The 12,041-nt window shown below is 38.8% G+C and overlaps 1 protein-coding gene across 3 annotated transcripts in view; it reads right to left on the bottom strand.

The window, feature by feature from the left end:
• Positions 1-410: 410 nt before the first annotated feature.
• rtn3 (reticulon 3) overlaps positions 411-12,041 on the bottom strand; it is a 30,707-nt gene continuing 19,076 nt past the window's right edge. For all 3 annotated transcript variants that reach the window (XM_061912392.1, XM_061912390.1, XM_061912391.1), the window contains 6 exons: positions 9,446-9,653; positions 7,886-8,024; positions 4,590-4,659; positions 2,749-2,795; positions 2,436-2,494; positions 411-2,362 (listed from right to left, as the gene is read on the bottom strand). In XM_061912392.1, coding sequence (XP_061768376.1) covers positions 2,314-2,362; positions 2,436-2,494; positions 2,749-2,795; positions 4,590-4,659; positions 7,886-8,024; positions 9,446-9,653 — 572 coding nt within the window. In that variant the 3' untranslated portion in view covers positions 411-2,313. The remainder of the gene's footprint in view (positions 2,363-2,435; positions 2,495-2,748; positions 2,796-4,589; positions 4,660-7,885; positions 8,025-9,445; positions 9,654-12,041) is intronic.

Below are 12,041 nucleotides of genomic sequence, written 5' to 3' on the forward strand. Positions count from 1 at the left end.
CAATTGAAATTTTCCGTTGCGGTTCTATGAAGTCTGAAAGGAGTTAGATCATTTAGATGTTTTTAAACTCACAACCCAGCTTTGAAAATCCTCATTCTTCACTATCAGTACATTCCAATTTGTGTCCAAGTAGGTGGGCCAATGTGCACATCCGATAAAGGCACCGTTATCTTTATTATGTACCATAACTTTGGCTGTGTTATGTGACTTGAAATGTGATGTCAAGTCTGCATGTGACGACATCTCATGCATTTTTACATGCTGGCCAATTATTTAAAAAAAATCAAATCTCCCCACAACCCAAACACGAACACGAACTCTCCTGGATGCATCATCTATCCATCCCAGGCAACAGTGCATACTAGAAAACTATGTTTTTCTGGAGGGTTTAGCAAAGCAGAAGAGAGCAGTTCTTTTACGTGTTTTTATTAATTTCACTTTGACATGAATACAGAGATCACATTTCTTTTTAATTTTCTTTTTCTCTCAAAGTAGAACCAAAGTCCTAGCTAATACAAAAACAGAGCTGATCTTAGTGAACATCGTACAAACAGGTCAAAAGCAACAACACGGCTTGACGGAAGACCACAAAACAATAAAAATAAAAAGACAACGCTCCTGTCACACTCTCCATTCCCAATGAACCGAGGAAATCAACATGCTTTCAGCAAACTGGTTAAGAGTAATAATCCATTATATAGCCTGTGTGTGAACTTATAGAAGAAATATTACACTCAAAAGAAAGCCAGCTATGATTCTGTATGGCGGACACCTATCGAGCCTTGCTGGAAGCTTTAAAGCAACTAAAGCGTCAATAATCATGCCAATTAATAATCTATGATGAGACAAACTGAAATGCACATAGTCTCAGCATAATTTGGCTTTAGCATCCAAAGTATGAATGAAAAACCATGCATGATGTGGAGAGGGGTGGGATGACACCACGGATGGCATGCATGGCACGGAATGTCAGACCAGTGAAAACACATTTAGCAGTAGAAGTAATAGTAGTCGGTCAGACACATTGGACTGCATTGATAGGACACTCATCCATAATTAGCCACTTTCACAGCATGCAAACTTACTTCTGGGATCATGAACAGAAACACAGCCTCGTAGCCTCCTTTCACTCCCTTCGGTATCACTCCCTTCGGTATAACTGCAGCGCTATAAAACTAATCAAACCACTGAAACGATCACGAGTCATTTAAAAAATGGACATAAACTTAAGTGGAGAAGGGGAATATGATACAGCCTATATTCAGGGTGAGAACTTGCTTCCAAGCGTAAGATCCTTAAAGCAGTCCAAAACATCGGGGGAAAAAAAACAGCGTCCTTACTTCAAAAAGCTACATAAACTAGTATTTGTCTCAAAATTGCGGTAAAGCATTTAAAAAGAGTTACATTTAACATTTTCTTTTAATTGCAACGTTAGCAATCGAGGTCACCGCTTTCCCCCGGGTTTATGATCTGATCCCTGACTTGCTTCTAATTATGATGCTCATTGAGCTCAATTCTCCTCAGTGACAGCAGTAAGTGGATCTTTAAGTGTACTGTATACAGGTAAATGCATGCACCACAAGCGAGGACTGCTGGCTGCAAAGATGGTGAACTAGACTAAATTATCACAGCTGGCTCAGTGTTCCAAATGCTTTTATTTCCACCTGCTCGCTGGGTTTCAACATAAAAGTTCAGTGCATTGCAGAAACTTACACACCAAGGGCTGCCTGCGCAGCTTTACAAGCAAGCCCATGACCTGCTTCTAAAAATGAGGACTCAATCTAAGCAGAGCAGAGACAGCAGGATGAGAATAGCCACAAAGACACCTACAAGGTTAGTATGCATATATCCATTTTTGTCTTGATTTATCTTTAAATACACGGTTTGTTTTTCCTAAAAATGTTTCCGGTTTACATCATTACCTGACCTTCTACGGAAATAGTGTGTTTTTTTAGTACAGACATTTGCTTTAAGCGCCGCAAACATGCACCCTTGAAACCAGGTCATAGATTCAGTCTAGTTCACTTGACCACGCTCCGCTTGCCCGCACTCCATTTGGCCACGCCCACACAGAGAGGTCATGGCCACGCATTCCTCACTGGCACACTTCTTTTATTAATGCTTGCAAGTGAAGCTGCTCAGTAGTTTGACATTAAATATCGAGGAGCTCAGAGATGATCCTAGCTAGTCAGGTTCAGTGTAGACAGGTGGTACTTGGTTGAGAGTGGGTGATGAGGCGTTAAGGGCGAGGGGGAGTCAAGGAGGGTGATGAAGAGGATTGTGAGGATTTCTTTTTCTTTTAAGGGAGGTCGATCATTCAGTTTTGCTGCGCTTCACGGCGCCGGGTAGTTTCTCTTGCAACCTGAAAAAGAAAGAGTTAATTCACACAGCACATAGAATTTGTCACATGACATGCAGCGCCGCACACAACTCACTTGGCCATGGTGGTGTTGATCTGGGTACGTGCCAGGTCGATGTACTGATCAATTTGGGTCTGCATGCAAGAGAGCACAACGGCTTACTATTGGCAAAGGTTTTTGTTTTTTTTCATGCGATGACTTCATGTTCTCGGCGGGGGTTAGTTAGGCCACAACAACAGGATGGACAAAGAACGCCTTTAGTGTCTGACGCAGACCGCGCTCATCCAAGTGAGCGCACTGCTGCGCTGACAGCCAGCTGATGTCATCATGCGCCTGCCTCAGACTTTTATCATCCTCATGGCGTGGAACACAATGCCCAACTCCTTACCTTGTTCTTCTCGTAGATCGGCGGCACAGCGAAGAGGAGGATGTCAGCTGCAGAGAGGCACAAACAATGCAATAAGATGCAAACGCTGACATAATAGGTCAATATATTGCATCCCATTTAAGTCCATGCCCTTGGCAGACTCACTTTGACGTGACTAAAAACAAAAATAGCAATTACTTGCAAATGTACTTGTGGCTTACCAGGTGGCCTGGTTAGAGTGTCCGCCCTGAGACTGGAAGGTCGTGAATGCAAACCCCAGGCAAATCATACCAAAGACTATAAAAATGGGACCCATTGCCTCCCTGCTTGGCACTCAGCATCAAGGGTTGGAATTGGGGGATAAATCACCAAAATGATTCCCGAGCGCGGCTGCCACTGCTGCTCACTGCTCCCCTCACCTCCCAAGGGTGAACATGGGGATGGGTCGAATGCAGAGGATAATTTCACCACAACTAGTGTGTGTGTGACTATTGTTGGGACTTTAACTTTAACTTTCGTTGGAGACACAAAGAGCAGGGGCAATAAGAAAATATGTTTTATGGTTTTCATATTATATTTTATACTTTTATCTAGCATATGATAGACTTTTACTTATCCCACAATGGATAAATTACGTTGTTGCAGTGCAGGTTTTTACATACAGTAACAGAAATAAAGCGTAATGAAAAACAAACAAAATAGTCAAATACTACATATTGCTCACTAATATATAGACAGAAGATAAAATGCACACCATGGAAAAAAAAAAGATCACAGTAATCATAAGTGTGTTGTAGAGTCTTACGGGTGGGGGTGGAAAGGATCTGTGATAGCTCTCCTTGCACTGTGGATGTAACGGTCTAATGCTGAAGGAGCTACTCAGGGCCTCCACAATGCAGTTATGGATATCAACTTGGTCAGCATTCGTCTGTCAGCCACCTCCTCAATGCTGTTTAGTGATCAGCCTCTCCTAATCAGTTTATTAAGTCTGTTCCTGTCTCTGACAGCGGCATAGAACACAGCAGAAACCACTACAGTGTCGTAAAAGGTGCGCAGCAGTGACCTGTGCAGGTCACTCTAGAGATTTTTGTATGACTTGACGACAATGATAATAAATATTTCGGACATGCACTAATTTTTCTTTAAATATATTTAAGAAAAAAGGGATTAATTTGTGAGTTGTAGTAGAATCTCTGTCGATACTGCCATGCTTTTATCTTGAAACTCACTTTGCACAGAGTAATACATCACCAAGAGCATTTACTTTGCTGTTGTAGTGTCTCACACAACTTAGCAAACAAACAACACAACATAAACTGAACAATTTTTTATACAATTAACCCCTTGGTATCTCAAAGTTGAGGTCACACAAGCGGTCGACCATGTATGTGGGCACTTTTTAAGTAATGAAAGGAACACTGTGAGCCAGGGTCACCTGCGTAGAGGCAACATTCAACTTCTTGCACGTCTGTTTTGAGTTGTGCTATAGTATTACAATACAATTTATTTTAACCAATATGGTAAAAAGGGCCAAAGAGAGACTTACTGTATGCATGCGGGCATGGCAGCATAAACCACCTACTATTTCAATCTATGAGTGCTATGGGACAAGTTTAATGTAAACAATTATGAGTGCAGACAGAGCACATACTTTTATTTGTACAGTATGTTTACGGTGCCAAGGTTTATAAATGACTAACCGGTAGACTAGACTGGATTCCTATAAATGGGTTAAATGATGATGCATTACTGGTAAGTAACTTGATTGGTTATTTCCTTACTCTATAGTCTATACAGTACATTCGGAACACGTAAAACTGCCTTTTAGCTGACAAATTAGGGCATCTCGAGCTTGGTCTTACCAAGGATGAGGATGGTGATGCCGTTGAAGACAGCGCCAACATAGGTCAACAGCCACATGACCACAGCCAGCTGCACAAAGAAGAGCAAACAAAGAAGGCGGCTTAGAAAAATTAAGCACCATAAGTGTTTGAAATTCACCTTCATGTGCTTTAAACTGAAAAAAGAACCAACTAAATCACAGTAGCTCCCAATTTTGGAAGATGTGGCTGGAAAAATCAATTGGACTTCACAGGTTTTCTACAGCAAATCTAATCGAATGTTTTTTAATGCTGTTTATAATGCCATGCCATGTCCTACTGCTGATAGATATTATACATAGTCAAAGGCTGACAACTGTCTGTGAAGACACGGTTGTAAGCATTTGAGAATGCTAATATTGAATAACTTAAAAGTTTACATTAAACATTACTATCTTGTAAATTAAAATCGTCTTAAGACTGTTTTTTCTGAGAATTTATTTGAAATTAAATTCTTTTTGTAGCGGCGGCAGCTGAAAGTTGTGGCGATAACAGCAGAAGTTGCTTTGTTGGTCACGCCAAAAGAAATTTGACATTGTTAACTGCTGCCTGCCATTAATGGCTGACTTTTGATTAGCTATTAGCATGTGTGATTGTACTGCATTGATGCCCATTGAGAAAAGTTTGGAGTCTTTTTGCACAGGCTGCATAACGCCTCTCTGGGTTGACAAGCTTTAACCAGGTTTTGTTAGTTAGCCTAAGATCCACTTTTGCAATTTTTCACATTCCCGACATGAATCCATTTTATTGCTTTTGCTACAGCACATTCACAGGATGTACAAAAATTATTAAAGGGTTTTAAACATTTTGGGGAATTTTGCCTATCATTCACAATCTTTATGTAAGACAAAAAAAATTTTTTTTTTTTAAAATGCATTCCAAGTTGTAAATAAACCATAGCAAATTCCCAACTATGCAAATTCTAATAATGGAGTCAATGATAGGGCCTTTATTCTGGCCACAAAGCCCTCCAAGTAAGAATTACTTGATCAATATAATATACCCAGAAGTCACTTTTTAAATGATATCGCTTTAAAATGTCCTGTAAAAAAGCATATCTTTGGAAAATATGCCTTATAACAGCCACAGACTGGGGGATATTTTTTTAAATCAGGATACAATTTAAAAATGTGTTAAAAGGCGTCATGGAATAATAAATAAATATCATACTAGAGAAGCAGCTGTCGGATATTTTAGTAATAGAGTATTCTATCGCATATCCCGATCGATTGAGTAATCCGGAAAAAAACATTTTAGCTAAAAAAAAAATTGTACATTTGTATTTGTTTTGGGTCCTGTCCACCTTCTCAGGCAAATCACAAATTTACTTTACAAAAGAGAAGTGTGGAATACTACTCTTGTTGCCTTATTTGTATTTTGACTTTATTAAATGGATTTATATTATTATTTCATTCAGCCGGGCTGGAGCAATATTTTGCTTAATTAAGGTTTAATTATACATGTTAAGATATGCCCTCAATCATTGTGTTTGGCTTAATTTTCTTTTATGTCTTAAACGCCTGTTTTCATTATTGAAGGCTGACACGCACAGCTGAAATGCGTCCGTGGTTGATTGTGCTAATTTGTGTGTGCTAATGAAAACAGGTGCGCTCACAGCCCTATGTGCTGTGTGGTGTGACTGCATAAACAAAGTTCTTGTCTGTCGTGCGTTTTTGATGATTATTACACGGTGCCGTTTAAATGGTGATTTCTCCACGCAAATCCGCTGAGCTGTTTTCAACCTGCCAACAATACATAAACAATAAAAAAAGACAAAACCACATAAAAATTACAACAACAGTTTTAAATTTTAAGAATGTCACAGTTCATTGCATTCTTTGCACACAAAATAGTAATCAATGTTCATTTTGCCATTATAACATGTTTGAGATGAAAACATGCATCTGAAATGTGTTCAAAATAAAAATTCCTGAGGAAGTTCAAATAAAAACTATATTCTTAGTATCAAAAATAAAACAATAAGAACAGTTTTCATTATATCAAATATAAAAATTGGATTAGGTAGTGCCTATAAGGCCATGTCCACACGAACATGGAGAGTTTCAAAAACACATTTGGGGTTAAAACAATCTCCATCCACACAAAAGTGTAGTTTCAAAATTGTGTATGTACTGTATACACACAAACACATAAACCTGTTCTCATGCACAGTATGTCCAATCAGAAGCCTGAAAAAGCAGCAATAGCTGACTTGGTGGCAATACACCTCCTATTATGTTTATTTTAAAATACTTTAGACCAGGGGTCAACAACCTTTTTTAAACCAAGAGCTACTTCTTGGGTACTGATTAATGCGAAGGGCTACCAGTTTGATACACACTTAAAACTGCCAGAAATAGCCAATTTGCTTAATTTACCTTTAACTATATTTTATTATTAATAATTAATTATATTTATCTTTGTGGAAACACTGATCATCTTAATGATTCCTCACAATAAATATATATAGAAACAGATAAATATCAATATGCAACACTTTATTTTTACATTTTCTCTAAGTGCACATTTTTAAAATTGAACATTTTCAAATGATCACTTCTAAGACAGTCTTGTGAAATCACAATATCCCATTTTAACTAGCTAGCCACTAAAATCTTTTAACAAATCATGAATTACTTTGCACCATGTTTGTAAAAAATAATAACTAATTTAAAATACAAAAGTCAACTCTCAAATTTTTAAATAAATCATGTCACACTTTGAACTGGACACCACATCTGTTATCTGTTTTTTTGTCAGTTAGTGGGAAGCCTGGCATTGCATGCTGTCCTCATGACATAGTGTCAGAGTTAAGGACTCCACAACTACGGTGCCCAGAGAATGGCAGGGTTTCCTGCCCCCAGAGTTGTTTCATTTTGCCGTATCGAGGCACAGCTTTTCATGCTTTCGAACGAGACAAGACCTCTTATATCCAGTTTGAAAGCCGCAGCCAAAGAAAAACAGACGTAGATATGTATTGAGTTTGTTTTCATTTACCGTTTGAATGATTGACTAAACTATCGGCCAAGTCTTACAATTGTATAAAAAAAGTTTAATGCCTCTGGACATCCTATTTAATGCTTTTTATAGCCACTTAAGGTCTACATTTTCTCAAAATCTATTTGATTACTTCTAATGCTCACTGAGAACCTGCTTCACGAACATAGTGGATGTTTGTCTTTAGCTTCAAAAAATATTAGGAGCTATCTCCCCTTAAATAAAATTAGTGGTCCTCCATATGGAGGACAGACGGCATATGAAAATGGAAAGCCGTTCACCTTAAGGGAGTCCACAAGGTCCTCCACCAGGAAAAGGCGGCTCATCTGCTTCAGTGCTCGATTGATGTAGGTCAGGCTGACGTCAACGTGCTTGCGGAAGGTCTCTGGGGGAATGCGGACATCCTTATCCATAAGCGACCTGCAGGGAGACGGACACGAAATGAGGATTATGACAACATTATTAGCGGCAAACCTGCCAACCCTGAAAAAAAGGCACCCGGGCCACACTTGGGACACCTGCTTTTATAGATTTGCATCAGGGTTGAGTGCAAAAATGCAGTTTTTAGGCTAAAAAACAAAAAATATAGATTTTGTAAAGGTTTGGCTCTGACACAGCCACACTGCATATTCACAGTCACAATGTAATCAACATTTTTCATAGTTACAAATCAAAATATGTTCCATGGTACAGATATAAGAAACTGTACAAAAAATGTATCATGGCAATAATATTTTGAAATCATCTGGCATGTGTCTGAGCCAATTGCCCACAAGAACTTTGAATATTGCTCATGGTTACTGTTTATGTCATACAACAGAATTGCTGCTTTGGCATTGCCTGACAAAATAAACAAAATATTCAATTATTTTAACAAAGAGTTGGCAAACCGGATGCTAAAACAGGAACATGTGTTTTTTTTTCATCTCAGCAACGGTTCTCAGTCACAGTGGAGTTGAAACTATTACTGGTGATATGATTGGTTAAATATTGCATTCCAATTGTTATTTGGTTTTTCATTGGATTAGATTATGCTGTTCATTAGCTTTTCATAAGTAATCTTGTTAAAATGCTGTAATAAATCCCGATCTGCAAATTCTTCCCTTTCCTTTTCTCTTCCTTCATTGACACAATTTACAGTAGCTGTGATTTATAATGAAGAGTGTGTGCTGCACCATTTTATAGACCTGAATATTTGTTTAGATTCTGTGGATTTTGCATATGCAATGTTTTTACAATAGACTACACGCAGAGTTTTATAAATGACGTCCCTAGAGAGCAGCAAAGCCTAAAAGCGTATTCAAGGGTCAAAATGCGTGCAGTAACAGTACGACAAATACGTACAAGTTGACAAGTGTGTAAACTGTAGAAATGACCTTTCTTTTTAAGTGTGTTGAAACAGAAGCTTTTATTTAACAGTAAAAACTAAATGTATTTTCATTTTTAACAAAAGGGTATTTTGTTGCTCTCGACTATAGTTTGGGTTATGTATTACAAATGCAATGGGACTCCCGCGGACACGATGTAGGGTAGCTATAAATAAATACCCTAGAGGTGGAGGTCATTTCACCAAGCAGACACTGCCAGGAACAAAGTTAATATCCAGAAACGTGATAGTCTTTGGAGCTTGCCAGCACTCGTCTCAGTGACTTTGTCATTTTAATCTACAGCGACGGCTTGTTTCAATGTTTTATTGATACGCCGTGTATGCGTTTCCCACACCGAGCTGACTTTGGCAGTATGCCTGGCAGTATTGACAGTCCTGTGTTTCAAAGTTGCAAAAGCAAATAGACAAGCACTACCTAATGTTGCCTTAGATTTTACGATCGCCAGGGCCTTACTTAAAGGGGTGACCATCGCTGGACTTCTGCACGGCCTGGATGACGGACTTGTAGATGCGGAAGGTGATGGTGACGCAGAGCAGCGCCAGGAGCAGGTAGGACGCCACGCTGATGACACTGAAGGCGGCCAGCGACAGCAGGAGTAGCATGGTCAGTCCAAAAACCAAACCTGACTTTTTGGGCTCCCGCCAGTGAATCAGATCCTTGACTGTGGACAAGTGGAGGAGATTAGATATTGTGTACCACCAAAAACATTATATATAATCTGAATAACTTAAAAGGCCAACATGTTGGACTTGAATAGGCACATTTTAAAGCAAGTGGACTCAAAAAGAATCGCCAATTAGCACACCACAATCATGTTTGTATGGCTGTTCTGTGGGGAGTCGCGGATGCAGAAGTGATTGCCTTTACACAAGGCCGTTATGTAACGTCAGAATGGGTTGGCACTCTCAAACTGCCAGTTGTGTGCATGAGAGAAATAAAGGGCGAGATGTGCGTTTGTGTGTTAAAAGGCCCAGTGTAAAACAGTGGAAACCCCACAAGGACAATAGTGTTGTAGTAACACGAAAAACACAAGAACCAGACAAGGAAAGTGCTCCTTGACGGTCTTGAAACCTATTTAATTACTCAGTCAACTTGCCTTATGACAATTGACTTTAACGTTTGTGGCCATGAGCCAATCTTGGGCCATGACAAGATTTCATTCTTTCTTCTTACCAATGTTTTTTGTGTCTGCCTGCCTGCTATTTTGTAGTCAAATGGCAAAAGGCAAATCATTATGTGTTAAAATAAATGGCCTAAAGGTGAAACGTCTTAATAATTCAGATCATGCAAGAAAGATTAAATGTTGAGGAGAAAAGTGGCGGCGGCAGCAGCAGCACAGTTGAAGCCCTCAGAGGAAAACAAAGCGGGCTCTATTGTAGCTAATTCAGGCCGTTAAGCCAACAGTCAGATTGGGTAAATAGTGCATAACACGTCGGGAAAAACTTCCCCTGGATCATCGCAGTGGCCTGAGACTATTTAGGCACATTTAGGCATAAGCAGATATGAAAATGAACTAATAAAAGGCAGAACAGGTCAAACTGGAAATAGTAATACCTAAGGGCTCAGGAATAGGTGAGCTTTTCGGTTTTGGTATCTGAAGGGCTGTGTGTTTGTGTTCCCAGCATGCTTTGCAGGGCAGGTACCCACAGGGAAGCAGCAGTCGTCAACTTGTTTGGTCTTAACAACCAACAGCCAACGTGCTCTTGTGTAATGGGCCACTTTCACTTCGCAACTCCTAAAGCTGATCCACCACCAGTAATTTCAATGTATAAAAATATTCAAGTTATGTAGTATATGAAAGACTATGCTTAAAAGGGCAACTGCACTTTATTGTTTACACTTTGTTTACAATCATTATGAAAGACATGACAGCGGATGTATTTAAAAAAAAATGCATTATAAATATTAAATAAATGTAAATAAAAGTCTGCTTATAGCAGACCCAATGGGAACTCCACTATTCCACCCATAAATCTGATAAATAACAATTCAAAAAGCACCAAAAATACTGAATTTACATTTTGTGACTTGAATATTAACCAAGTATTGGTGATATTATTATAAGCGCTAACGCAGACAAACTATTTATAGCGGCAACGTAATCACTTCCGCGTGTCCCTATGTTTACATCATCGAGTGGTCTGCTGTTTCCTTGCTTACTTGCTCCTTGTAATTTTTTTTGAAGATCATAAATCATGCCTCTCATCTGGAAAGTAGATGGCTGGGAATATAATCTGAAATGTTGGGACACTTTGACAGGCAGTAAAAGCGCTTGCTCCCACCTTCTTCGTTCCTTCGCGAGGACTATTACACAATTTTCATCTAAATGGGAATATATGAATATCCCAGCAGTTGGCATCGTAATGACCGCAGACCTTGCACAGTAAGTAATGTTTCATTATGCTAGTAGGCTCTCAAAAAGTCTGCAGTGAGCAGAAATCAGTGATGAAGAAAAAAAAAGTTAACGTAATGCGTTTTTTAAATTAATGTGCCGTGTATGCCTAAAGTGATGCAAATACTTAAATATTAAATATTATAAATGCGCCTGTAACTAAATTGCATATATACTTACATCATGTATATAAAACCCTAATAGAGGTGTTTGGATGTGTTTTTAGGGGCTTTACAGGCATCAAAACGCTCTCATAGGCTCCTTTGTAAGCAGAATTTTGATAGAGTTTATTTGAATATATAGAATGAATTAATTCTTTTTAAATCCATCCATCGTCATGTCTTTCATAAGAATTGTGAATGATAACCAAAATTCCTAAAAAAGTCTAGTTCCCCTTTAAAGGGGCTGTTTGCAACTTGCTCAAAAATATAACACTGGCAAGCCTCTGTTACCGTTAGTGGTAGATATGTACTTTTAAAATGTCTATATTCTTCACAATTATACTGAATAAAAAAATGTCACGTCCATTTGTACACGCCCAGAGTGCGAGCACATACACAAAAACTGTCCCAGACAAGCATCTAACAATTTGCAGTCATGTTATAATAGGCTATACATTCAACAATAGCTAAAATTAGTAGATCAACTTAGCTAAAT

The sequence above is a fragment of the Nerophis ophidion genome, linkage group LG10 (genome assembly GCF_033978795.1).
Source record: "Nerophis ophidion isolate RoL-2023_Sa linkage group LG10, RoL_Noph_v1.0, whole genome shotgun sequence".
NCBI lineage: Eukaryota > Metazoa > Chordata > Actinopteri > Syngnathiformes > Syngnathidae > Nerophis > Nerophis ophidion.